Source organism: Nothoprocta perdicaria, unplaced genomic scaffold, assembly GCF_003342845.1.
Source record: "Nothoprocta perdicaria isolate Ctin4 unplaced genomic scaffold, notPer1 scaffold_108, whole genome shotgun sequence".
Classification (NCBI taxonomy): domain Eukaryota; kingdom Metazoa; phylum Chordata; class Aves; order Tinamiformes; family Tinamidae; genus Nothoprocta; species Nothoprocta perdicaria.
In genome coordinates this window covers 2,035,197-2,057,545 of record NW_020454183.1, presented here as the reverse complement: position 1 = coordinate 2,057,545, position 22,349 = coordinate 2,035,197, and the positions used below count along the sequence as shown (strand labels likewise).

General features: G+C 41.1%; 1 protein-coding gene across 2 annotated transcripts in view; it reads right to left on the bottom strand.

Moving 5' to 3' along the window:
• TTC7B (tetratricopeptide repeat domain 7B) overlaps positions 1-14,503 on the bottom strand; it is a 104,647-nt gene extending 90,144 nt beyond the window's left edge. For both annotated transcript variants that reach the window (XM_026046709.1, XM_026046701.1), the window contains exons 1-4: positions 14,362-14,503; positions 12,814-12,968; positions 11,482-11,650; positions 591-721 (exon numbers count right to left, since the gene is read on the bottom strand). In XM_026046709.1, coding sequence (XP_025902494.1) covers positions 591-721; positions 11,482-11,650; positions 12,814-12,963 — 450 coding nt within the window. In that variant the 5' untranslated portion in view covers positions 12,964-12,968; positions 14,362-14,503. The remainder of the gene's footprint in view (positions 1-590; positions 722-11,481; positions 11,651-12,813; positions 12,969-14,361) is intronic.
• Positions 14,504-22,349: the final 7,846 nt, after the last annotated feature.

The window sequence follows — 22,349 nt, the reverse complement described above, 5'->3', positions numbered from 1 at the left end:
CTCACAGAGGAATACAAAGTTACTTCAGTATTTTATCTGTAAGTAAAAAGGGCAATTTAAGAGCAGTTAAATTATTGGCTCCAAATAAACATCAATAAGATCAGTTTCTCATCTCTGCTATTTACATTTGTCCATTCCATTCTCTGGCTTTACAGAGATGAATTATTCAATAAGTCTTTTTAAATTATTTTTAAGAATTACCTGAAATGCAACATAAACATACATACATATTCGTAACATGCACATATCAAAATATGTCTTAATGCCATGTTGATAAATGAACTACCCCAGAGTAACAAGAGGTCACAGATGAGCACCTTGAATACTTCAGTTCAGAGGAGCTTTGTCCCTCTTGAAACTATTGGCACTATTTCCCAAGAGGTTGGGAAGCAAAAGCAGTCCTAGTGACAGGTGCTAGACATCAGTTAAGACACATCAATTCACTGTTGAACACGTGTGCACTGAAGTCCTAAGAAAACAAGTCTCAAGCATTCCCATTTAGTTGAATAGAACGGTAACAGTCACCTCACATCAGTCAAAAAAGAGCCGTGTAACTCTTCAACTGAGAACAACAAGCTGTCCCAGCTTACCCTTTCTATCTCCTGAAGGTAGAGGAGAGCAATATCCCCAGCTTTCTCATAGCAAGTAACAATTTCTTGCTCACGGTCCACATGGAGGTTGCTGGCTGAAGAAGAAATTGGCAACTTCTCAAGACAGAGACCTGAAAATAGAACATTTTCAAAAGGAACATAAAAAAAAAAAGTTATATAACACTATATTTGGGTAATAGCCCAGACTAATGCCCTGCTTTGACCACGGGAAGAAAAAAAAAATCTACAACAAAATTTAAGAAGGTATGCTCCCCCAACGGGGACACTAGCCCCAAAAACTCTGTTCCTTTCAATTATAAGACAACAGGAGAAGCAATTTTTAGCAATTTTAATAGGACATTAAGGCAGTCTAAAAAGTACCAGCGTCTTTACTAGTTTTCAATTACTGAACACACCTTAGCTTTTCCAGAACCATCACAGAAATCAAGGCAAGACAAGGAAAGGCACTCAAGGTAGTATCTTTACTAACTGCAAGGCAGATGCACCTACATCTTCAGGAAATAAGGAATCAGGAAATGTAATCTTTGTATTTGAGCCTTTCGTTAATTAATTTCTTCCCTTCAACTTTCAAACACACCTCACAACCCTTTTACAACAGAATTCTGTCATTCTTTATCTTAACCAACACATGTTATTTGTCAAAAATCATTCAACGACCAATGAACTATTTGCTGTTTATCCTGCTATTTAGTTCCATTCTCTAAATACATGATTAGTAACATATTAAAATGAAAGAATTAATATATCCTCTGTAGGAGAAAATGGCAAAGTACCTACTGACAAACAATAATTTAAGAATTTTCCCGTTGTAAAGACAATAATCCATTCAGCTTCAAGAATCCCCTCATGGTCCTTATTCTGTGCTGGTCTACTTTGCTATGGAGCAGTAGGGGAGGGCCAGATACTGAAAACTGGCCATTAAATTGCCTTCCACACACCCCCCAATAGGGCCTGGCACTGAAGACAGACAGAAGATACCACACAGTCACCAAGTGCTTCAAGTCATGGGATAGCTAAGAGAAATTGCTGTGACAGATATCCTCTTTTATTTTTATATATATATATATCCTCTTTTATATATATCCTCTGATATTTTATATATATATATATATATATATATATATATGCCCATAAAGCATACCAAAACAGCCAGCAAATGCAAGAGGTATTTCTCTCCCATCAAGGTGAAGATGACTTTTTGCCTCAGGACTTTATTAGATACAGTCATTAAATACAGGGTCTGGAGCTCTGCAGACCAGAAAGTGTTTGTCTAAAAACAAAATCTCACTGTCACTAATCAATACCATCTCCTAGACATATCCCTTTCATTACAGTCATTTTCAAGATATTCAGAGATATGTAGCTAAAAAAGACTAAGCTCTCATGCATTTATTGGCCCCAGCTGCCCACCAACCCTGACAGACACTGATCTAACCTGTACTTACCTTGGCTTTCCTATGCAGCTTGTTATAGAGCTCTACTCTTCACACTGTTAACATTTTTCCTCATGTTCAAGTCTCCCTCCCTAGATTAATTATTTCAACGCATTTCTCAGAGAGATTACTCCCTTCTTTACAAAACCCCTTTGCAGTGTTCACCTAGAGAGAGGCCAGGTTGCAGTACACACCATCCGTTCTCACTTCTTCCTTATACCTTCCTCTCTTGACAGCTGGTCATTTTGATCTCCTCTGGACTCTCTCCAATCGGTTACATCTTTCTCAACTGATGCTGCCAAAACTAGACACTCTCCTCCACCTGAAGCCTCCATGACACTGAGCAAAACAAATCATCTGCTGTGTTTCAGGTAACATACTTCTTTTTTTAATGCAAACCAGTACAATGTTAGTGCCTTTTTTTGTGCAGCAAGTAGCAATGATTCTCTGCTGCTGAAGATCTGCAACAGATCATCAGATGATGTTCCACAAAATGCCTCCCTCATCAGTAACTCCCATCTTATATTTACTTGGTCAGTTATTTGTACTTGAATTGTAGCACTTTCCACCAGTCCTTACAGATTTATTTCAGATCTTGCCTCCAGTTTGTCAGTAGTAAATGCTGATCCTGAAGTGTCTGCATCCCCTCCCACATGGATAAAATTGACAGTTAAAAGAGCATACTCAGTTCATCATCCCACGTTTCGAATGTCCATTCCTGAAAAAAGCATATAGTGATACATGGGATGGCAGATGGCTCCAAATCCCAATTTGGAGATCAGTTTGTCAGGAGATTTCTGTCCATCAGCGCCATAAGGCAAGGACAGCATATTTCATTTGAGTTGCAACAGTTTTTTTTTTTTTATTAAAAAACTTGGAAAGACATAGTCATGGAATCTGGCATTTATTCATCAATGAATTTGAGCTATGAAATATTTATGAACTCCAGACTCTCTCTAAATATCTATCAAGTTTTAGTACCTCCCTATAGAAGTTATTATACCTCATCCATATGCCCAAAAAAAGTTGTTTTTCTGCATCAGAGCACACTGGCCACCCTTACCCTCCAATTCAGTTTGATCAATACAAACACTTTACAACCTACATTTCTATTTGCTAGCTATACATCCAGTAAAGATAAAATCCAACTCCACTACTATGTGCTTCACTAAAGACAAAATAATATACTTTTCGAAAGCCTTTCCAAAAAGCTCTAAGCACAGCAGACATACAAGTACACTGTCCCTCAAAAACCTGCTGAAATATCAAGTATGGCCAGGAGACTCTTTCGATGCTATGGGTTTAGCTAAACTTATTTCCAAAAATTAACCACATATGAAAAACACCTAATCTATGCTAATCTGCTTTTAGTTTTTTATCAAATAGCAAATACTCTTTTTTTTTTTTTTTTTTTGCTATGAGTCATAGAATCAAAGATAACAAGACTAGAGTATACAAAAATCTGAGTTATCCTCTAGGGCAGTAGCTTTAGCTTTAAACTGACATGACCCCTTCATAAGATCTAAACAAACACTTGATGCTGTAGCAGAAGCTGGCAGTGTCCTAGGCAAACGTCTTGAAACTCAAAAATGACCATACTCTACAATAAAGGAGCCACAATGAAGGATTAGATGACCGACAACATCAGATAGTTGGTAAATAAATTAATCCTTGGCCACCCCTTCGCTCCCATGACAGAAGCAGCAAGCACCTAATAAATAATCCTCCACTATTTATTGCTCAGCTGGCCATTTGTGGATTTGAGTTGGATTTATTATTTCTACTCGCATGCTTAGTGGCCACAATAGATGTAACCTTAATCTGAAAAGCTCAGGAAAAGCACTCCCTCTTTTTTGGCTGAGCTTTTTCATTAAGAAATGAGAAAGCGTCAGTGCCCGTCAAGCAGCTTTGTTAGACTTCTGTACTTTTGTTCTGCATTATTTCATGGAGTTCTTTCACAAGAATATAATGCTATTTCTCAAAGCAACTTTAATATACATCTACAGCTCAATGTAGTTTTGTTGATATATTTATTACAGGAGGTGAAAGTATGTACGTTTTCAAGCATGCAATGCCTAGGAGCAGGAAGTTCATCTGGAGAACTATGCTGAAACCACTGCTGAGCAGGATGGTTCATACACCAACATAACCAATTGAAAATAACTAGAGGAAAATAAATAAATAGAAGAAAACTATACACAAAAATACAGCACCCAGACTATCCACCATCCACTTCTTTTCTTAAGCATATTTGTTGATGAAGCAAGAGACTCTCTTAAAGTCCATAAAAGTATTTTTATTTCAAGCAGATATCGCACAGCAAAATGGCTCCAACAATGACATAATATATTGCTCTCCGCTTCCTAACAACACTCTGAGATGATAAAGAGTGACTTGAAATAATCTCTTATTAGATTAGCCTCTTGAAAAAGGAATAAGCAAGAAGTAACACCCAGTCTAGAGAATGATTCACTTCAAAGAAATGGGTATCATCCTCAATCACCTGGAGACTTCTACATATACTTGAAAAGGTCAGTTCTTCCCTTATGCTTGTTCCTACACCTGCAAGGAGGAATCTCTGCTTTCCCTCCTGCCCCAGAATAATAGAGCTATTTAAAAATTACTTAGAGATAAGAGATGCATCTAACTACCATGAAATATCATTGTATTAATGTATAAGGGATAGCTATCAGTTTACTTCATCTTCATTAATACTTCTACTAATTGCATTCTGCATTGCAGCATATTGGACCAGTTGCTATGGCAAATTGATTCATGGCTTTTAAGTTTAAGCCCTTCCCAGTCAAAATCACCCTGAAGTACAAGCTTTTAACAAACTGGGTCAGTTTTATTTCGGGAAGACACTTATCTCATACGTCCGTATCAATCCCGATATCAAGCAAGATGACTCCTGAGGGGAAAGAAAGTGAGAAGCACTGAAATGAATACGAGTCCACACCACTTAAGCTTACTCGTTTTGTAAAGCAACTCTCAAATTGCTTGTCAAAACAGAGTAAAACAGCAACAAAGAATAACTGGCAAGAAAAGAATGTGTGCGATATATGAATTACCTGACAGCTGGCAAAGGTTTTCTTCAAGTCTTTGAAAACTTATTATGAAATTATTTTTTGTTTATAGTTTGGGATATTTGCTTTAGTGGTTCATAACTTGCACAGGAGAGCAGTAGAGAGCAGTAACACTACAGATGCCCCTAACACTACACAGGCAGAATAAAGCAGAAACTACCCAAAAGCAAAAGGTCACAGCAGAAAGAATTCAGATCTTCACCATGTATTCCAGCCATCAAGGAAGCAGGAAGCTGTTTTGGTGCTAAAGGAGTTAAAATACATCAGGCTAGCAGACATACATCACATTTATGGCATTTTATACCCAAGATGCTTCCAAAAGCATTACTGCCAGCCAGTACCTTCTCAGCTTACCATAAAATATATTAGACCACAAATAATAACAGATCTTGTGGTTTACCTACTGTTTTCAGTAGTCATGTAAGGACTATTTCCTATGCAAGCAAATAAACATACTTTGAATGATGAAAAGGAGAGAGCTGCAACAGACAAGTTCCTGGGTTTGATTCCACTTTCCCCTACACAGATACCTAACATTTCTCTGGTTGATTTTACAATACTTAATATCTTCTATACGACATGCAAAAGCAGTAAGTATTCCAAATGCTGTAAGATAAAAAAAAAACCAATCCTTCATCTCCTTCTAAAGGGACTGAACATTGAGCTTGTACCTTAAGATCAAGCAATTAAGTAAACATGACAGATAACCTATCAGTAACTTTTGAAGAAAAAAAATCTTTAGTTTTTGCTATCAAGGAATTTCTTCATTGCATTTCTGATCTTAAAAAGATCGTCACCAATTCTGCTTTTGGAAAAAGATCATGTCTAATTCTGCTTTAGAACAGTCTAATTTTCTACAAATCATCAATCACAGATTAAGACTTTTTTGCAGAGCAATGTTTGTTTCCAAAAGCAACGTACTTTTTTCCTCCACAATTCCCTACAGCATTTCTAGAGTAATTGCTAGTAAGAAGAGTGGAATAAGCGAAAGCCAAATCAGTGATAGACAGAAATTAAGGGGGAGAAAGAAAAAAAAAAAAGAAAGAGAAGGGGAAAAAATATATTAAGCTATGGCTTACTTATCAATTATTGCAGATTCACTGCCTTAGTCCAATAAACTTAACAATTATGCTCTGCGCAAAAATTATTTATTGCCTTTTCAAGCGTCTCCTAACACCCTCACCCATCCATCTCTCAAAGTTCAGAAAGAGATAGGAAAACTCTCTGGTAACTGCTCAGATGGAGAATCTGCTCTCTGGCTAGTGTCACACTCAGTTAGTTTCTAGAACAGGCACCAGAAAAAGGACAATATCCTCTGTCTCTCATCATACTTGAATTTAAAGCCAGCTGCTCTGGCGAGCCACTCTTCTAGAGAATTAAATAGGTTCTAGAGGAAATCTAGAGCATCATAAGCACCAGTTCACATAACCGAAGACAGTATTTTACCATATATGCTGATACTGTCGTTATATTTTGTTTTTATATTATGGCTCCTCTAAAAACATAGATTTGCTAGCTCTTCAAAATGATTCAAAGTTCCTCAGAGTTAATGGAAATTAAAAAAATGGAAATTACATATTTCTAATGGCGAGAACAGTCTCATCTTTTCTAAAGTAAATACTAATCCACGAAGTAGAAAGGAAAAAAAAAACTATTTGGGGGTTGGAAGGGTATTATATTACAGAGATAAGAAAGATGATGAAAGGACTGGAGCATCCATCATATGAGATGAAGCTGGGACTGCCTGGTGTGGAGAAAGCTCAAGGGGCATCTGTGTTATTAGTGCGTATACCCAGCTGATGGGAAGATGTAAAGTTGGAGTCCACTCTTTTTTGTCGTGCCCAGCAACAGGCACAAACTGAACCCCTGGAAATTCCAACTGAATAAAAAACCCTCTTTTTGTCTGAGCATGGTCAAGCACTAGAATGTTCCACAGTGCACAAGAAATACCCACTGGGGCATTGAGAGGTCATCAAGGAAGCTGTTTGCCTAGGAGAAAAGAGTTAATTATTGCATTTATATCCAGCTGCTTTGCTGTCAATTGTCAGGAACACTCCTACAAGAATTTCTGAAGAAAAAGGAAGAGGCTTCAAGGTAACTGCAGTTCTTTATATGGTGTGAGAGTAGAGGCCAGAAGCTCAAATCACATACTAATATTAAATTTGGCCCAACATTTTCTCTCTCTCTTCATCTTCCCAAAAGACAAGATTCTATAAAATTAAGAGGAAGAGGGGAAAAAAAAAATTTATTAAATCCTAGAGGGTTCTATTTTATAAAGAAACAAAAATGTTCCTTCATCTCATTCAGGATTTCAGGCACTGGAGCTAAACGCACCAGTGGAGAAAGCAAGTCTAAGCCCCAGGTGAAAAGGTGCAGAAACGGGGGAAAATTTTAGCAGGGAGCAGGCCTGGGGCAGAGGCTTCCTAGCCGTGCTCCGCAAGCTCCTTGCGGATGGGCCGCGATGCCGACAGCACCGCGGAGGAGCCGGGGTCTGGGCAGGAGGGAACCTGGTTCCTGGTGACCCATCTCCTGCTGCGGCTGCGGATCTCTGGCCTTACCACCAAGGCCGCTCTCATTGCGCGCTCCTCCCCAGGCGCTGCGAGGTGTCTCCTGACACCAGCCCCCAACGCACGAGATCTCATTACCGTCGGGTACGATTAAAGTCAAGTGCAGCATCTTTTGCTAACTGCAAACTAGCTATTCGCATTCACCCGACACTTTCACTGAGCCTAATGGGCATTTGCATGTTTCTGTAACTAGAACTAATTAATAGCTAGTCATTTAACTTGGCAAATGCAACATTAAATTTGAATATGGGTCAGCAGCAGTAAAAGCAGTCTCACCTTACTCAACATACATCATCTAAATATAAACACAGCTATTTGAACAGGCAATATGAGACGTAAAACAGCCCGTAGCAATAAGGCTGCAGTCATGTAATGGCACAAGCTGACTTACATATGACATCCCTCACATGCTTAACAAGACTTTGTCACTGCAATGCAACACAGCCATCTTGCCAGATAAGCAGCCCAGGGCAGGTATTGACTATGATATAGGAAATGTGAATACTACCTCTTAACTAAAATCAAAAGCTCCCAGGTTTTAAGAAATATCAGATATTTAAATTGCTGTTCCCATCTCTGAGCATCTGCAGAGACGCTCACTAATATGCAAGGAAACTATTATAAATTTGTATTTCAGTCATGTCTTTTCCCTTCTGCAGCAGTATCAGAATCATGTTACCTAAGATTTCAATAAGCTTATTTCCCAGTTAAATATATACTTGTTATTCGAGTGTTACTGACAAGCTGCACCTCCCCAAATTAACGCCTCAGTATCCCACTGTGCAAGCATCTCATCTCTGCCTCTATAAGCAAACAAAAATTGCTTAGAAACCTAAGAGACTCTGCCATGCCTGGCATTTGAGTAACGCCTGGGTGCGCTTTCCGTTCTATTACCTCATTCATATACTGCTGAACCCTCATAGAAACTTAATTGCCCTTGTCCCAGAGGCCATATCCCTAGGAGGATATTGGCTTAAGCCATTATTAAAATGGATTCTAAATATATGCTTCTATAGGGTAACAGTGCCATACAGGTTTTTTTTCTTTCTTGTTGGATAAGGAAGTAACATGGAAAGTTGGAGCTGAATTAGCATTTCTAACTTGAAAAAGTCACCCATATGCACACTCTTTTATTGTGTTTATTCATTGACACTTTGGCTTACTTGCATTCTTCACAAGTTAAAACTTCCTTTCAGTCTCAGAACTGAGCACTGCAGGCTAAAGTGACCAAGTAGGAAGAGTAAATAAATGGATACCAACAAGAAAAAATAATCTCTAACATGCCAATCTGCTCTACTTACCAAAAGGTAATCTAAGGAGACAGTTACGTATTAAAGATGTACACCTGGCCAAAACATGCAAGACCCCTCAGCCAACTTCACTCTGAGCCAGTATTTGCCAGCCCAGTCTCGAGTCTCCCCTTTCTTCTTCCTCTCTGCTACATCCCAAACTCTTCACTCGGCGAAGAGCTCTGACAGCAGATAGCCCAGCCCACACTACACACTAGCACAAGGCACAGCATTGGCTTGAGCTGTTTCCTGAGACTTCAGACTACAGCTATAGGTCTGCTACGCCAGAGGCTGCTCCATACGAAGGAGAGGAGCAGCGTAGGGAGCTGGTCCCGGCTCCGTGGCCAGTCCTGCTCCAGGCCACCACCGAGCGGAGCCAACGGGCCCATCTCCCCGGCCACCTCCTGCTCGCACAGCCCATTCCCTTCCCTCTTTTAAACCACACTGGCACCTCCATCCACAGGCATTTCACTACTGAAAATTGTTTAACCAGGTGATTTTCATCTAATGCAAAGTGTCAAATGCAATTACAAATGGAAAGGGGGCATCAGGGGACAGGGGTGAAACCCTAACAGATTGATCTCTCCACAGAAACCTGACAATACTTTAGCATTCCTTCAATTTGGAAATCTCCATCTTTTCATTTCTATCTTTTGTATGACATTTAAAAAGATCCTCTCTCTTTCTTCAAGTAAATCTTTGAGTTTAAGACTATTTTGTATTTATCATCAAAACTATGATTTTATTAAGATGCTATTTCCACACATCGCCTTCTGTGTACACACACCCCGAGTCATCACTTTGCAGCACAGAGCAAAGGTCACAAAATAGGGCCTGACAACAAAGTTAACTGCACAAAGAGAGACCGACCTTCACTAGACGTCTATTTTTAAGTGGTGACGTTGAGGAAGTGGTGAAGACCAGCAGAAAGGCAGCAGAACCGCACGCCGCTCCATTCGCCCAACGGCAGGGACTTGATCTCAGCTCCTGAGGGAGGGACATCTGAACAGCCTTGAGCCCCGGCCTCTGCTGAGCACGTTCTGGAGGCTCTGACTCACGCCTGCACTCATGGCTACTCTCCTTTATGCTGCTTAAGTGAATACAGTGCTGAATATCTTTTCATCACAGCACTCCTCCAGCTTTTTCTTGTCAATATAACGCACAAGACACCTCCACTAACAGGTGACTTTTCCAGCTTCTCTTGCCAGAAGCACAAAGAAAAACTTAATCTATGATTCTATGATCCTGTTCCTTGGGCTCTTGGTGAAGCATTTTTTTGCTCATCGTTACCAACTCCCGCCCTTCAGCCACTCGGCTGGATGAAATGCGGCAGCTCCTCCATCACCACATTAATAATTTTGATCCTTTTCCCTCGGAGACAGGAAAGGCAGGAAAAACTTCCCAGCAGCTGTGTGGCTACAGAGGTCTCCGTGATGCACAACTTAATGCAATGTTAGTGGTTCCCAAAGAGCAAAAGGAAGTGATAAAGATTTCCAAGGCAGCTTGCTAGCATTTTTCTCAGAGTTTTCTATTTTAATGTTCCTTGCTGGATGATTTGGAACCCTCTGAATGACTTTATTATCAGTCAAAATGATTTCTCACTTATACCAATCTAAACATGGTCCTCTCCACTGAGACTTAAAAGTATCCTTTTAAAAAAACATATGTATACACTTGGTCATATAATAAGAAGTGTTCAGGTTCTCTTAATGAATGCTCATTTAAGTGCCATGTAACAACTGTAGAGGAATCCACACGGCCACAGAAGCACCCAGCTCAAACTGCCACCCCTCTTACAGCATGAGAGCTCCGAGCAAGAAGGGAAGCATTTGGTCCCAACTTAAATAAGGAAAAAGCTTCCCATATGCTTTTTTCTAAGATACAGCAACCATAATAAGCACAAGCCTCCAACCACCTCTGAAGAAACCCCGGACATACAAGCTGACGCCTTCCTCAAAGCACTGACCCAGCTCACCGCCCATTAACGAGTTTCCTAAACTGAAGTGGCACTGCCACCTTAAGACACAAGGCCAGCATTACAATTTTCACTATACCAGACCATTCAGAAAAACAAACACAATAAGAAGAATCTTAAACTTGACAAATTTTGAAATAAATAGTAATATGAAGCCGAAAATAAAACCCCACAAGAAAAGTATTACTTTAAGTAACTTAATTGAGCAAAACAATAAGGCAGCAAATTTAAATTTAGTTTGAGCGTGTTAACATTTGGTAAATGGAATAGTTAAATGAGGTTCTTCAGTTCTGGTTTGGACTTCTAAATACACACATTACAAAATTTTATTAGATGGCAACAGGATTAAAACGCAAGCCCTAATGGAAGTTAAGAGTCTCAGCAACCTACCACAAATAATAATTTCAAGGAGACAAGTCATCCTCTTATTCACAAATTCAGCATTCTGGCACGATTTCTTTAACTTCAGGTAATCATCAACTTCTTAAAAATTACTTACTACTGGAAAGAGCAATCTTACCCTTAGTAGAATACGCTTCAGCAATCATTCTTAGCCTATATGGTGGCACTGCAGCTAGTTGCAAGTCGTCTACTCCGACTCTGGCATAGGTGTTCAGAGCTTCTTTGTAGTCACCTTCCACATAGTTTAGCTTGGCCATAATGAGGTTAGCTTCTTGTAAGAATTCTGGCTAGAAGGAAGAGCATTAAGAAAGCTAAGAAAGTTCTTTTTTTTTTTTTTTCCCCCTTCTCCTGACGCAACCTACCTTCCTGACAATGCTTTGATCTCTTTTTTTCTGTATATTCCCTATCAAATCCCAGTACATCTCTTATTATAAAAGACCAAGAACCCAATAAAATTCTATCTATGTGACATTTGGGAAGATTGTGGTAGATGGGTATCTACAAAATAATAGTTTGACACTACTGAACAGAAATTTTATTCTCACTCATGTATTTAACTATACATGCAGCAGATTTGCTAAGCAACAAGCTACTTAAAGGCTATGAATTATTACAGCCCCCCCAGTGATTTTTCCCACCACCACAAGCACAGATCACAACAGAGTTTAAGCTTAATAATAGGTGCCCCACAGCCTATATATTTCATTTGCACAGTTCCAAAGCATCAGGGCAGAGGATTCCCCTTGAAGATTAATGGGAGAAAAAAGTAACACTCGCACGGATCACTCAAAGTGTAACACGGAGTTCGAGAGAACAGTAAAATAAGGTTCTTCTCATCTCTCAGAAAAAACATATTGATACAGACAAGGTAAAATGATAGCTTGTTGTAATAGTCCACAACAAGGATGAAGAAAAGCAGAACTAGAATGGTTAAGAACTTAAACAAAAAAAAACCTATTCACCCTTTTTTTTTTTTTTTGCTCCCAATCCTAGCTGAAAGAAACCTTTCCTGATCAGTTATGAGACTCTTTCAGGAATCTGTGAAATACTTTGCATTTACAATACATTTCCATGCAACTATGTAGTCATTTGTCATGTATTATATATATCAAATAAAATTGCCATAAAACTTACTCAAAGTACTTAACTTCTGCACCCGTGCAGTCTTTTTTTTTTTCTCTCTTTTTATTTCAATGGAAAAAAAAAATCAAGAAACTTATCTCAATAAATTTAATAAGTGTATCTGAATTTATCTTCATAATTTAACTTTCATAAATCAACAAAGAAACAAAAATTCATGGAACAGCATACCACTGCTGTTCAGGTAATAATATCAAAATAAAACTAATAATAAAAAAACCCACAAACATAACCTTCTGAACTTTTCCATTAGTGAACAACCCTAGTTAATTTTAACTTTTCTTATCCTTGCCTAGACTTGCTTACATACCTTGAGGTTTCCTCTGTCAAGTGCTGCAGTAAGATGTTTCCTGACTTCAGTCAGCTTTGGCCGGGGCCCCCGGGGGCTACTGCTCTGCTTAAGAGCATTTTCCTTCAAAAATTGTTCTAGCTTGGACTCCCCAAGAAGAAGCTCTGCCATGTCATCTGCAAAACAAAACCAAACACAGGAAATATCAGAAAATATCTCATTTCACTAACATGTTCATCAGAGGCAACCTTTTGCAGATCTCCATTTCAAATATAAACTAATCAATACAAACACAGAGCTAATTATTCAGATTTAGCACATTCTTCATAGTCCTTTGTCCTACTTTTCAATTTATCATTTGCCTTTTATTTGTTAACATTGTAGAAGAAAGTCTCCCATGGTCTAAGCCAGCCAACAGGCCTCTCCCTCGATGACAGCGACATTTCAAAGAGGGGAGCACCTTGCAACACCACTGGCCAAATCCTTCAGCATCTCACACGTACCCACCTGGGTGCTGTGCAGTCCCAGGTGCTGCTCCCTGTGCCTAACTCGGCCTTTTCCTAGTAGGGAAGCGCTACCCCCACCAAACCACCACTGCTCAGGAGCCTCAGCGCCCTGAGAACAGACAAAGAGGTCCCGAGAACACCCTCCTTATCCCTTGCCACTTGGTCCCAAACCCCATGTTTCCCTACCCTTCCACCTCCTTCCTTCCTGAGTTTTTTTATAGCCCCTTATGTCTCTCACAAGCTTCAGGGCTTTGGCTTTTCTAACTCACCCCCATTAATGCCCAGGCAGTGTCCATGAGATGGCACACACTGCACACCCCATGTGTGCAAGCTCTGCGAGATTGCTGCTCTCTAACTGCACACGGGTTTCTCATCTCTCCAATATCTATAAAAAATACAGCCATGACTCATGCCCTACGTATGCCAGCATGCAGCAATTTTCCATCAATATCAACAGCTTTTCTGCAAGCACAGATACAATACACCAAAAAGCACAAACGGTGCAGACAGTTGTCCCTTTTTGCAATAAGACAAATTTTCCAAGAGAAGCAATATGCTAACATAAGGTTCTTTTTTAAAAGAAATCCATCTATTTGGCTAGTTCGTTTTCTGCAGCTTTTCTTTTCCTTCAAACAGCATTCTTAATGTAATTTATAAAAATCAACAACTTGTCTAGATTCAGTTTCTAGCTGCAAATTAGAAAAAATATGTTAAGGAACAAAATTTAACCCTAATATTTCAAAACAAACCAGACAGTCTTTCAGACATTTCAGAATTCCATATTTCTACAGTTGCTGCATTATTATTCGCAGATGTAGAATACTGTAACCAGAGTTACCCTGTTCAAAGATACTTTAGCAAACTCTTCTATAGGGTTATACTTTCTCTGCCTGTTCCATCTCCCTAGAAATCAGATTAAAAACAGCACACACCAAAGAGGTAGGTGGCCTTGCCTAATAGTGCAGTGCAGGTTAGTCTTGTTTTTATAACATGGTAGGTGTAAGGTAAGTTTTATGCACTGTGTGAAAGTGTCTTAGAGATCAGTGGCCAGCTACAAACTTACAAAGATGCGTTTCAGGACATGTTCACAAGATTCAATTATTTGCCTTGTAAAGAACAGGTCACCAAGGGGGTCCTTTCAGCACAGGCATTTTAATAACAACATTCACAATTCTCCCGGGAGAAAAATCCGAGTACATGATTTCTGTTTATGAGCCTCCTGACACTGTAAAAAAAGCGAGGAAAAAATAAGAGCAGGCATTAAAAATAATACTTGAATTTCAGCACAGTAATGTTCTCCTTGGGAGAGAAACAATGAAGATGAATTTTGTTAATTATAAGTTTCAAGTGAAGTGGTGACTTAAGGCGAACAGACATTGTAATCCATTTTTAAGGAATGTGCAAACAGACGCTTCAACCCTGATCTATATCTATCCAAACCAAAATATTTCATTTAACAAATACTCCTCTTTGCTCTTATTCAGTTTAACACTAGGCCAAGCAAGCTTCATTTCCAAAGAATACCGAGGAATCGCAAATGTCAGGCACAGTAAAGAATCCAAGTGGCATGACAAGGAAAAGAAAAATGAAGTGCAAAAATGGTATTTAAAATGAAAACAGCAATGCCTACGACTGCTATTCCTTAACATTCCCGAAAGGCCGAAGTGTGTTCTCTGGTAGTAAATTCATTTTACAAAATTCCTTCCCCCCATTTTCCCCTCAAATGAAGAAGGAACATCACAAAACCACTGAACCTTAAGTGGCCTTGCAGCCTGCAAGGTAAGGAGCTACCACCACGGTATGCTCATAGCCAGAAGTCCCCCAAACAAGAAGCGACTCCCCCCACTTTTCTCCCTGCAGAATCGAAACACACAACACGGCCTGAGCACCTACTGGTTCCAGCCTTACTGGTGTTCAACCAGTTCAGCGAGGAGCTGATCTAGGCATATGCGGAGTGGAAGGAAATTGCAGCCTTCACGACCACTAATCAGAGAGCTGCTATCAGCAATCACTGACATCCATTGCTATAGGTTTCCCAGACTACTTATGCATCTGCTTATAGCCTAAACTAATTACTTCCACAGCACCACTGCTAGAGAAATTTTTTATGAGGGCTCACAACAAAAAGAACAAAAGACACAACTACTACTTGAAAAAATTAGAGATCTGTGTTTACTCAATATCTCAGCTTCACATGTAAAACACCAAGATCATCAGAAGCACATGTAGTCAAAAAAGGCAACCACATAGCATCATCCAAATTATTGCTAAATATACATGTGAACTAAACTTGCCTCATTCAGTCACACACAAGTTTAGAAAAAAACAACTACAAATTCTTTTCTGTCTTCCTTCCATGGCTGGTCTCAGAGGACCAGTTTTCCTGTCACTACTGACCACTAAAGAGCCTTGAGCCAACACAGCAGAAGGCAGAGCCAAGTCATGTCATACAGACAGTGGCGTGGGAGCTTGACCTACCAGAGAGCTGCACTGCAGCACCTGAAGGTAGATTTCAGAGGAGGACACCAGAATCCAACTTCTGCTCTCTGAAGTCAGGCTGAGAGTTGCAGGGGGAAGGAGGGAGTAAAATAAGATTTAAAAAATAAGTAAATAAAAGAGAGACTAAAGAGATGCTGATGCTGTGTGACTTCTCATAGATACTTGTCATATTTCCTTTCTCTTCAACCTCATCATCAAAAAGCCTCAGTTCTCACCTTCACTCTCTGGACCACTCTCAGTACTAACGAAGCACTCAGCACTAATGAATCATTGACCTGCACCTGAAGTAAGGCACACTTGAAAAATAGACACTAACTTGTTCATATAACTAGCTGCAGAAGAGACAGGGAAGGGCAGTGAAATTGTTGGTGCTTTTGTATCTCCACCTCCCAACTCTCCACAGCTGAAGACGCTGCTCAGCTCCGGCAAGGAGGCAGCTCCAGCTTACACAGCTGAGAAAGTTACAGCAACAACTCAGGTCCAGATTAGAGCAAAACACAACATTTCAAGCTGCTTAACTGAGAAAGCAGCAGTGGAACAGCAGCATTTGCCAAATGCTGTCCCGCATGAGTCCTATTTCCTCCTTTCGTTCAGTGCAAGCTCAGGATTGCAGCCCTGCTTCTATCATCAGTGATAACTCAACTTAAGTACCTGCCAGGGCAGAGCTTGCCCTCCTGCGCTTTCCCAGAGGATACAGGCACACAGCCCCAAGTCCTTTCCCTGCTTTCCCACATTTTATTAAAATATCAGCTATAGAGCAGCTGTGCTAGAGCTAGGGGGTTTATTAGACACTGTTAAAATGCCTTCTCCAAAGAAGGCCAACAGTGGGGACAAACTTTATAACAGAGCTTGCTTATAGCAAACTGCTTTTTTCCTGCTAGAGTAACAGAGTTTTTAGGGATGTCCTATGTGGCAACTCCACAAGGCCTGCAGCGGCACCGACTGTACCTGGCTAGGTTTATAGACTGACTGTACCTGGCTAGAGCTCCATCTCCGGAGGTCAGCCTAGGCTATGGACTGACTGAGCAAAGATCCAGGAGAAAAAGAGGGACAGCTCGCACCTCCATAAAGGTGTGCCAGAACATGGAAAAGGAGAAGGCTTATTCTTGAAAAGGTGCCTGCAGACACCACATTAAAAATGCCTTTCATGGTCTCCTTCTCCCTGAAGCCAGCGCAAGCTCACAGCAAAGGATTTCTGTTTACACAGAGGGCAGCAGTGGGAGGGGAACGCGCAGCAACCCGGGCAGCGTCACCCCGGAGCACCAGAGTGACTCCCAATCGCCGCTGCGTGCGGCTGCGGGTTCCCTCGCGCACCGGCTGGCACCAGGGAGATGCCGAGATCCAACCCGTCCAGCTCCGCTCCCGCGGGAAACGCTCTCCTGTCACTAGAGATCTTGCCACCACCACCTGGTGCTTCACCCCCAGCCAGGCATCCTCGCTGCCACCAAGCTATCCCACCATCCTGCTACTTCTCTGCTACAAACCCTTTTCCTCTCACCACTGCCACCCTTTCAGACTAAATCATGTTCTGTGTGGACAGAACTGTGGAGAATTTAACCATCAAGCCCCAAAATCTGATCATCTACAAGATGTATCCGGGGGGAATAGCCAATATTTAGCATTTTTAAAAACATTCTCCCTCCTCTTTATGTAAACGCAACTCAAGCAAAAGCAATCCTGAGTTAATGCTAATGAAGAGTGCAACCAACACATTCAGTTGTGAAAAGGGTAATTTCTAAAATAGTCTCATATATGACATATGGAAGAATCCTTTTAAGTTGATATAAGTAGCTATGAGCTCCAAACAGCCAGAAGCCCTGATTTCATTCTGCTCAGACCAATCACATGGCTCTACACAGGGTGCGAGAGGCTCCCAGCAGACACCAAGGGAATATCTCCCTCTCCCCTAACCATCACTGCCACCCTCCACTGGGTGCTCCCACTGTTCCCCTTCCCTCAGCTGTTCCTCACATTCCTCAGAGCCCTCAGAGAGGCCACCACACTCAGAAAGCCACCAAAACCAACCCAGAAAGAAGACAGCACAGTTTTCTGCTAGGCTAGTGTGTTAAGCGTCACCTCTGGTGTCATCAACAGAAGGGAGATGGTAGGAACACAGAGACAGGAGAGAGCAAAGAGGGAAGGAGCACCCTGAGCTTAGTCAGGAAGAAAGATCTGCATAAGCAGCAAGGGGCTAGACCAGCTCAGCTGCTTGTGAAATGCAGCTGACTACGCCAGCATTCTCTCTTCTAGATGTGAAGTCACTTGGAGTACAAGTGGCACAACTACACCCTTACTTGTGCTCTTGTAATGACACCCTGGCTACCTGAAGAAACAAAGCTGTAAACAAAAGTAAGGCAATCCAGGGAAGCATGGCCATAAGCAACCCCACTATCTTCGCTCTTCGCTCAGCAAAATATGTGACCTTAGTTTGCTTGTTCTCTAAATACCCTCGTGAATCCGATGGACAGGCGGACGGAAGGAAGGAGAACCAGGACAACCCCAAAAGAAGAGCACATCTCACTGCTGGGGACAAGCAGAAAGGCAGGTGCTGGTCTGCAGGCTTTTCTGGAGGAGGTGTGCGCCTCTTCTGAAAGCTTTGCACATCCAAACCGCACAACAAGCTGTACGCATAAAACATAAACAAATTTGGTAAACACCTACACAGAAATGCATGACTCCGAAGAGGTTCATAAGCCCTTGGTTTACTCCGAGGATAAGCTTTACCCATGCAGCTGAAGGCTTGAATTTCACAAGGGAACAAAACAAATGACAACTGATAAGATTTTGCTATTTTTGTATCCTTTTCAGAAATAGCTGCACATAGAGCATAGAAAGTGACAAACAAAAATAAACAGAAACATTTTCTGATTCTTTCATTTTGTGCTGGGCTCCTACCTGCTCCCTCCCTGTGCAAGATAAATGTGAGGAAAGACAGCTTCAAAACTAGGTGTTGAGTGGGGAAAGCAGAGAAAAGATCACAGGAAAGGAAATAAAAAAGATGAAGTAATGAGAGCAAGACATTCAATTGGAAAACAGGCATGCAAGACAGAGGTAGGCTCCAAGGCTGATAGTGTCTTTCCATCAGCAAACCTGATATCCGTAGGTAATGTTCTATTTTCATGGCAATGTCACAGTGCTCTTGGTAGCACACAGATCAGCAAGCTCAGGGGTGGCAATCTCCTCCTTGCCTCACTAACATAACGTTTCCAGTAGCTAAGGCTTCTAGAGAACTACATCACTTCACCTCCCTGGAGCTACAGGAATTGGCCTCCACGGTGTTTTCTTCTTTTCAGGGAGCACCACAGATTGCATCCCGCTGGAGCAAGGTCACGCTCTGCTTGGGGAAGCAGTGAATGGCCGGAAGCACTCACGGAAATTCATGCATTCTGTACGTGATCCATTCAGCTTGCCACCAAACTGACCCGAGGTTTCCCCACTGTGGTCCCAAAGGAAGGAAAGAAACTATTTGAACACGAATGCTCTGGGAATGTTGTGAGCAGCTGCAGTCTTCACACAGAAGTCCGCTGCAATAACTTCCTTTGAGATGCTACTGCTTTAGCATAAATTCATGACTTCGACATGGGGCTTTGAGACGGGAATGCTAACTTCCAAAATTACCATTTCAACTCCACAATAATGCAGCCATCCAGTTCCCAGAACCATGTATGATGTGATTACCTCATTAAAAAATAAATTTAAAACTTGCACAGAGGCTTCAAAACAGAACACACTCTCCAGATGATGAACATTTCACTAGAGCACACAAATTATCTGTAAGACCAACAAATTTAGGTAAATTTACTGAAAAAAAAAAAGAGCATTACTGGTATTTTTAAGTCTTATTTTTCAGTGTTTGAGAACAGCAATTTTACGTATCTCTTCAAATATAAAAGTGCTAATGAAAAAAGTATTAATGGAGATTTCAAATACAAAAAGTGTTGCAGCCATGAGTAGTTATTCTGGGAAACTACTACACTAAGCTGTGATCTCAGAGAAAACCTCTCACTACAGTTTGAATTTTCAGTACACAGGAGTTCTTGTTGCCAACCAGCTTTTCCAAGACAAAGCTGCATTCGCTCCTCCTGTAATTCGAGGACTTCAAAGTAGTCCATTGAAACTGGCTTAATACAGAAGTGAATCCTATAATTGACATTTCCTGATTCTGGTAGTATTTTAAAATACATTCTCCTTCATTAATATTAGATATTCAATATTTAACATTTTACTTTTTCCAATCTGTGAACAATTAATTTTGTACTTACAGCTGCTACTAACTCTTACAAGAGGGCTTCACCACCATTCCATTCTTTCCCACGCCAGGCAGAACTCAACAAATGCAACCACAACTTCCTCACATCATTTGCTTGGAGGGAAGATTTTAGGCTAGCCCACACACAAAAGTTTCAGCAGTGAAAGTTGCTTTAAGATTATATTTCTAACAATTTTGTGCCTATCTCATTTTGTTTTATTTATGAAGGCATATTCAGGACGTGAATCCTGAGGAAAAGTCTCTTTCTTAAAAACAGTCAGCTTATGTCTATCAGCCAAGTGTCACATCTTTGTGAACCTCAGAGTAGAGTGATGTTTTTTAAACCAGCTGCTATTATTTTCATAACCTCTGTGTGTTACAGTTTTGACCCAAAGTCCTTATGAAGCAGAATCTCAAGCAGCCTTGAAGAATACTGAAGGCAGAGACCAGCCCTTTATTTCTTATACCTTATCCTAAAGCTCAACCCTTTCACAAATCATTTCAAACATAATCCATCAGAAACAGAAATTAACTCTGGTAAGTGCCATTTTTGTGCATCCAAAATCCTCCATAAACTGACATTTATATTTGATCCAGTGCCAGGTTCTAACAAGACTCCTGATTCTATGAAGGAGTTGATAATTAGGATCCATCAGCTGAACAAAACAGAGAAAACACTACGATAATCAACTCCCCTCATAAAATGCTGCCCTTCAAGAGCTGCACTACTCAAGAAGTATTTACTAGTGCCTTTCATAAGCACATACACAGCTTCATCCTGGGAGCTGATTGCTATTTATTCATTGATCTAATTTAGGTTGCAACCTTTGAGAGAAAAAAGGATAGAAAATACCACGTGAGTGCAAGAAAATCCAAGTAATAATAGGCCCTCAACATTTCTCTCAAATACTCTTGCACAAAAGTGAACAGCTTCCAGGTGCAATGAAGTCCAGCTAAAGAAACAGGCTAGTGATTTGCAACAGTGCAGGAGTAAGAAAAATATAAGAGGACTTTGCCAAAGGACCATTTCCATCAGTTTTCAAGGATGAAAAAGCTCTATTGCTAGAAATGCTCATCTCCTCAATTAAAATAAGGCAATGTTCAAGAGTCAGAGTCAAGACAACAGTTTATGGACAAAATGAAGCTACTTCTTCCCTCCTCTCATCTTCTCCAAGATGAGGTTAAAAAAAATCGGGTTAAAAATACTCAAGTCAGAGAACTGAAAACAAACTAAGGACTTCAGTAACAAGCTACTTCTTGGACAGCTTTCCTGACTACAGATTTCCCTGGAAGTATTACACCAGCAACAAAACACCTCCATCTCAGAAACCCATCAATAGCATCCTCTGCCTCTCCAAAAGTGTACTGCCCCCTCCTTAATTAAAATAACAATAACAATAACAATAACAATAATAATAATAATATAATGCTTTAAGTAAGATAATATTATTTGGAGTTCAGGCTTTTCTTCAAATCTGTTGGGGATGCAAGTTCTTCCTTAAGTTTCCAAATTCACTAAGTCTTAGAAAACCCCATACTGTCAGCAACTTCTTTCTCCACACTAAGAAAATATCCCTTTTCTCACTCTGGTCAACAACATATGACAACATTCTTGCTGACCAAGCACTCAAGAAAATATTTACTTTTTCTTGAACAGATCTCCTTAACCAAACAATTTTCCCTCTTGATGGAGCCCCACGAGATGGTCTTCTAACCTTATTTACCATTGCATCCTTCCTGTCGGTTTTGCTACACGCTAATAACTCTTTCTCGAGAGAGACACTCAGCAAAACATCTCCAAACGTCAACACCTTTCCCCCTGTGCTCACTGCAATAGGGACTAGTTTCAAGACCACCGGTCAGTTGTGTCAGAACCTGCCTCCTCTCTCCTTGGGCTCGGGCTTTTGTCCTGCTGCTCTTCCCGCAGACTCCAGCCCCTTCTCTCCCCCTGGACGGGCAGCGCTGCCCCCGCGCCCCGCTCCCCACGGCACCACCCGGCTCCTCATCCTCATCCTCCCCGGCCCTGTCGCCTCTCCCCCGGGGCCACCCCAATTCCGCATCCCGGCACTTCCAGCCCGCTCTGCGAACGCCTCCGGAGGGAGCACCCGGCCAGGCAGCCGCCACCCCACGTCCTCCTCGAACCAGCGCCAAGGGGGGCACCCCCAGCCCCACGGGGCATCTCACGAGGCACCTCCACAGACCTTAAGGATAAACCGCCCTCCATCCCCTCTCCCTAAAACGGAGCCCGCCGCCGGGCCGTGCCTCCCCCGGCCGGCCGGGCCCGGGACCCCTCGCGCGGCCCG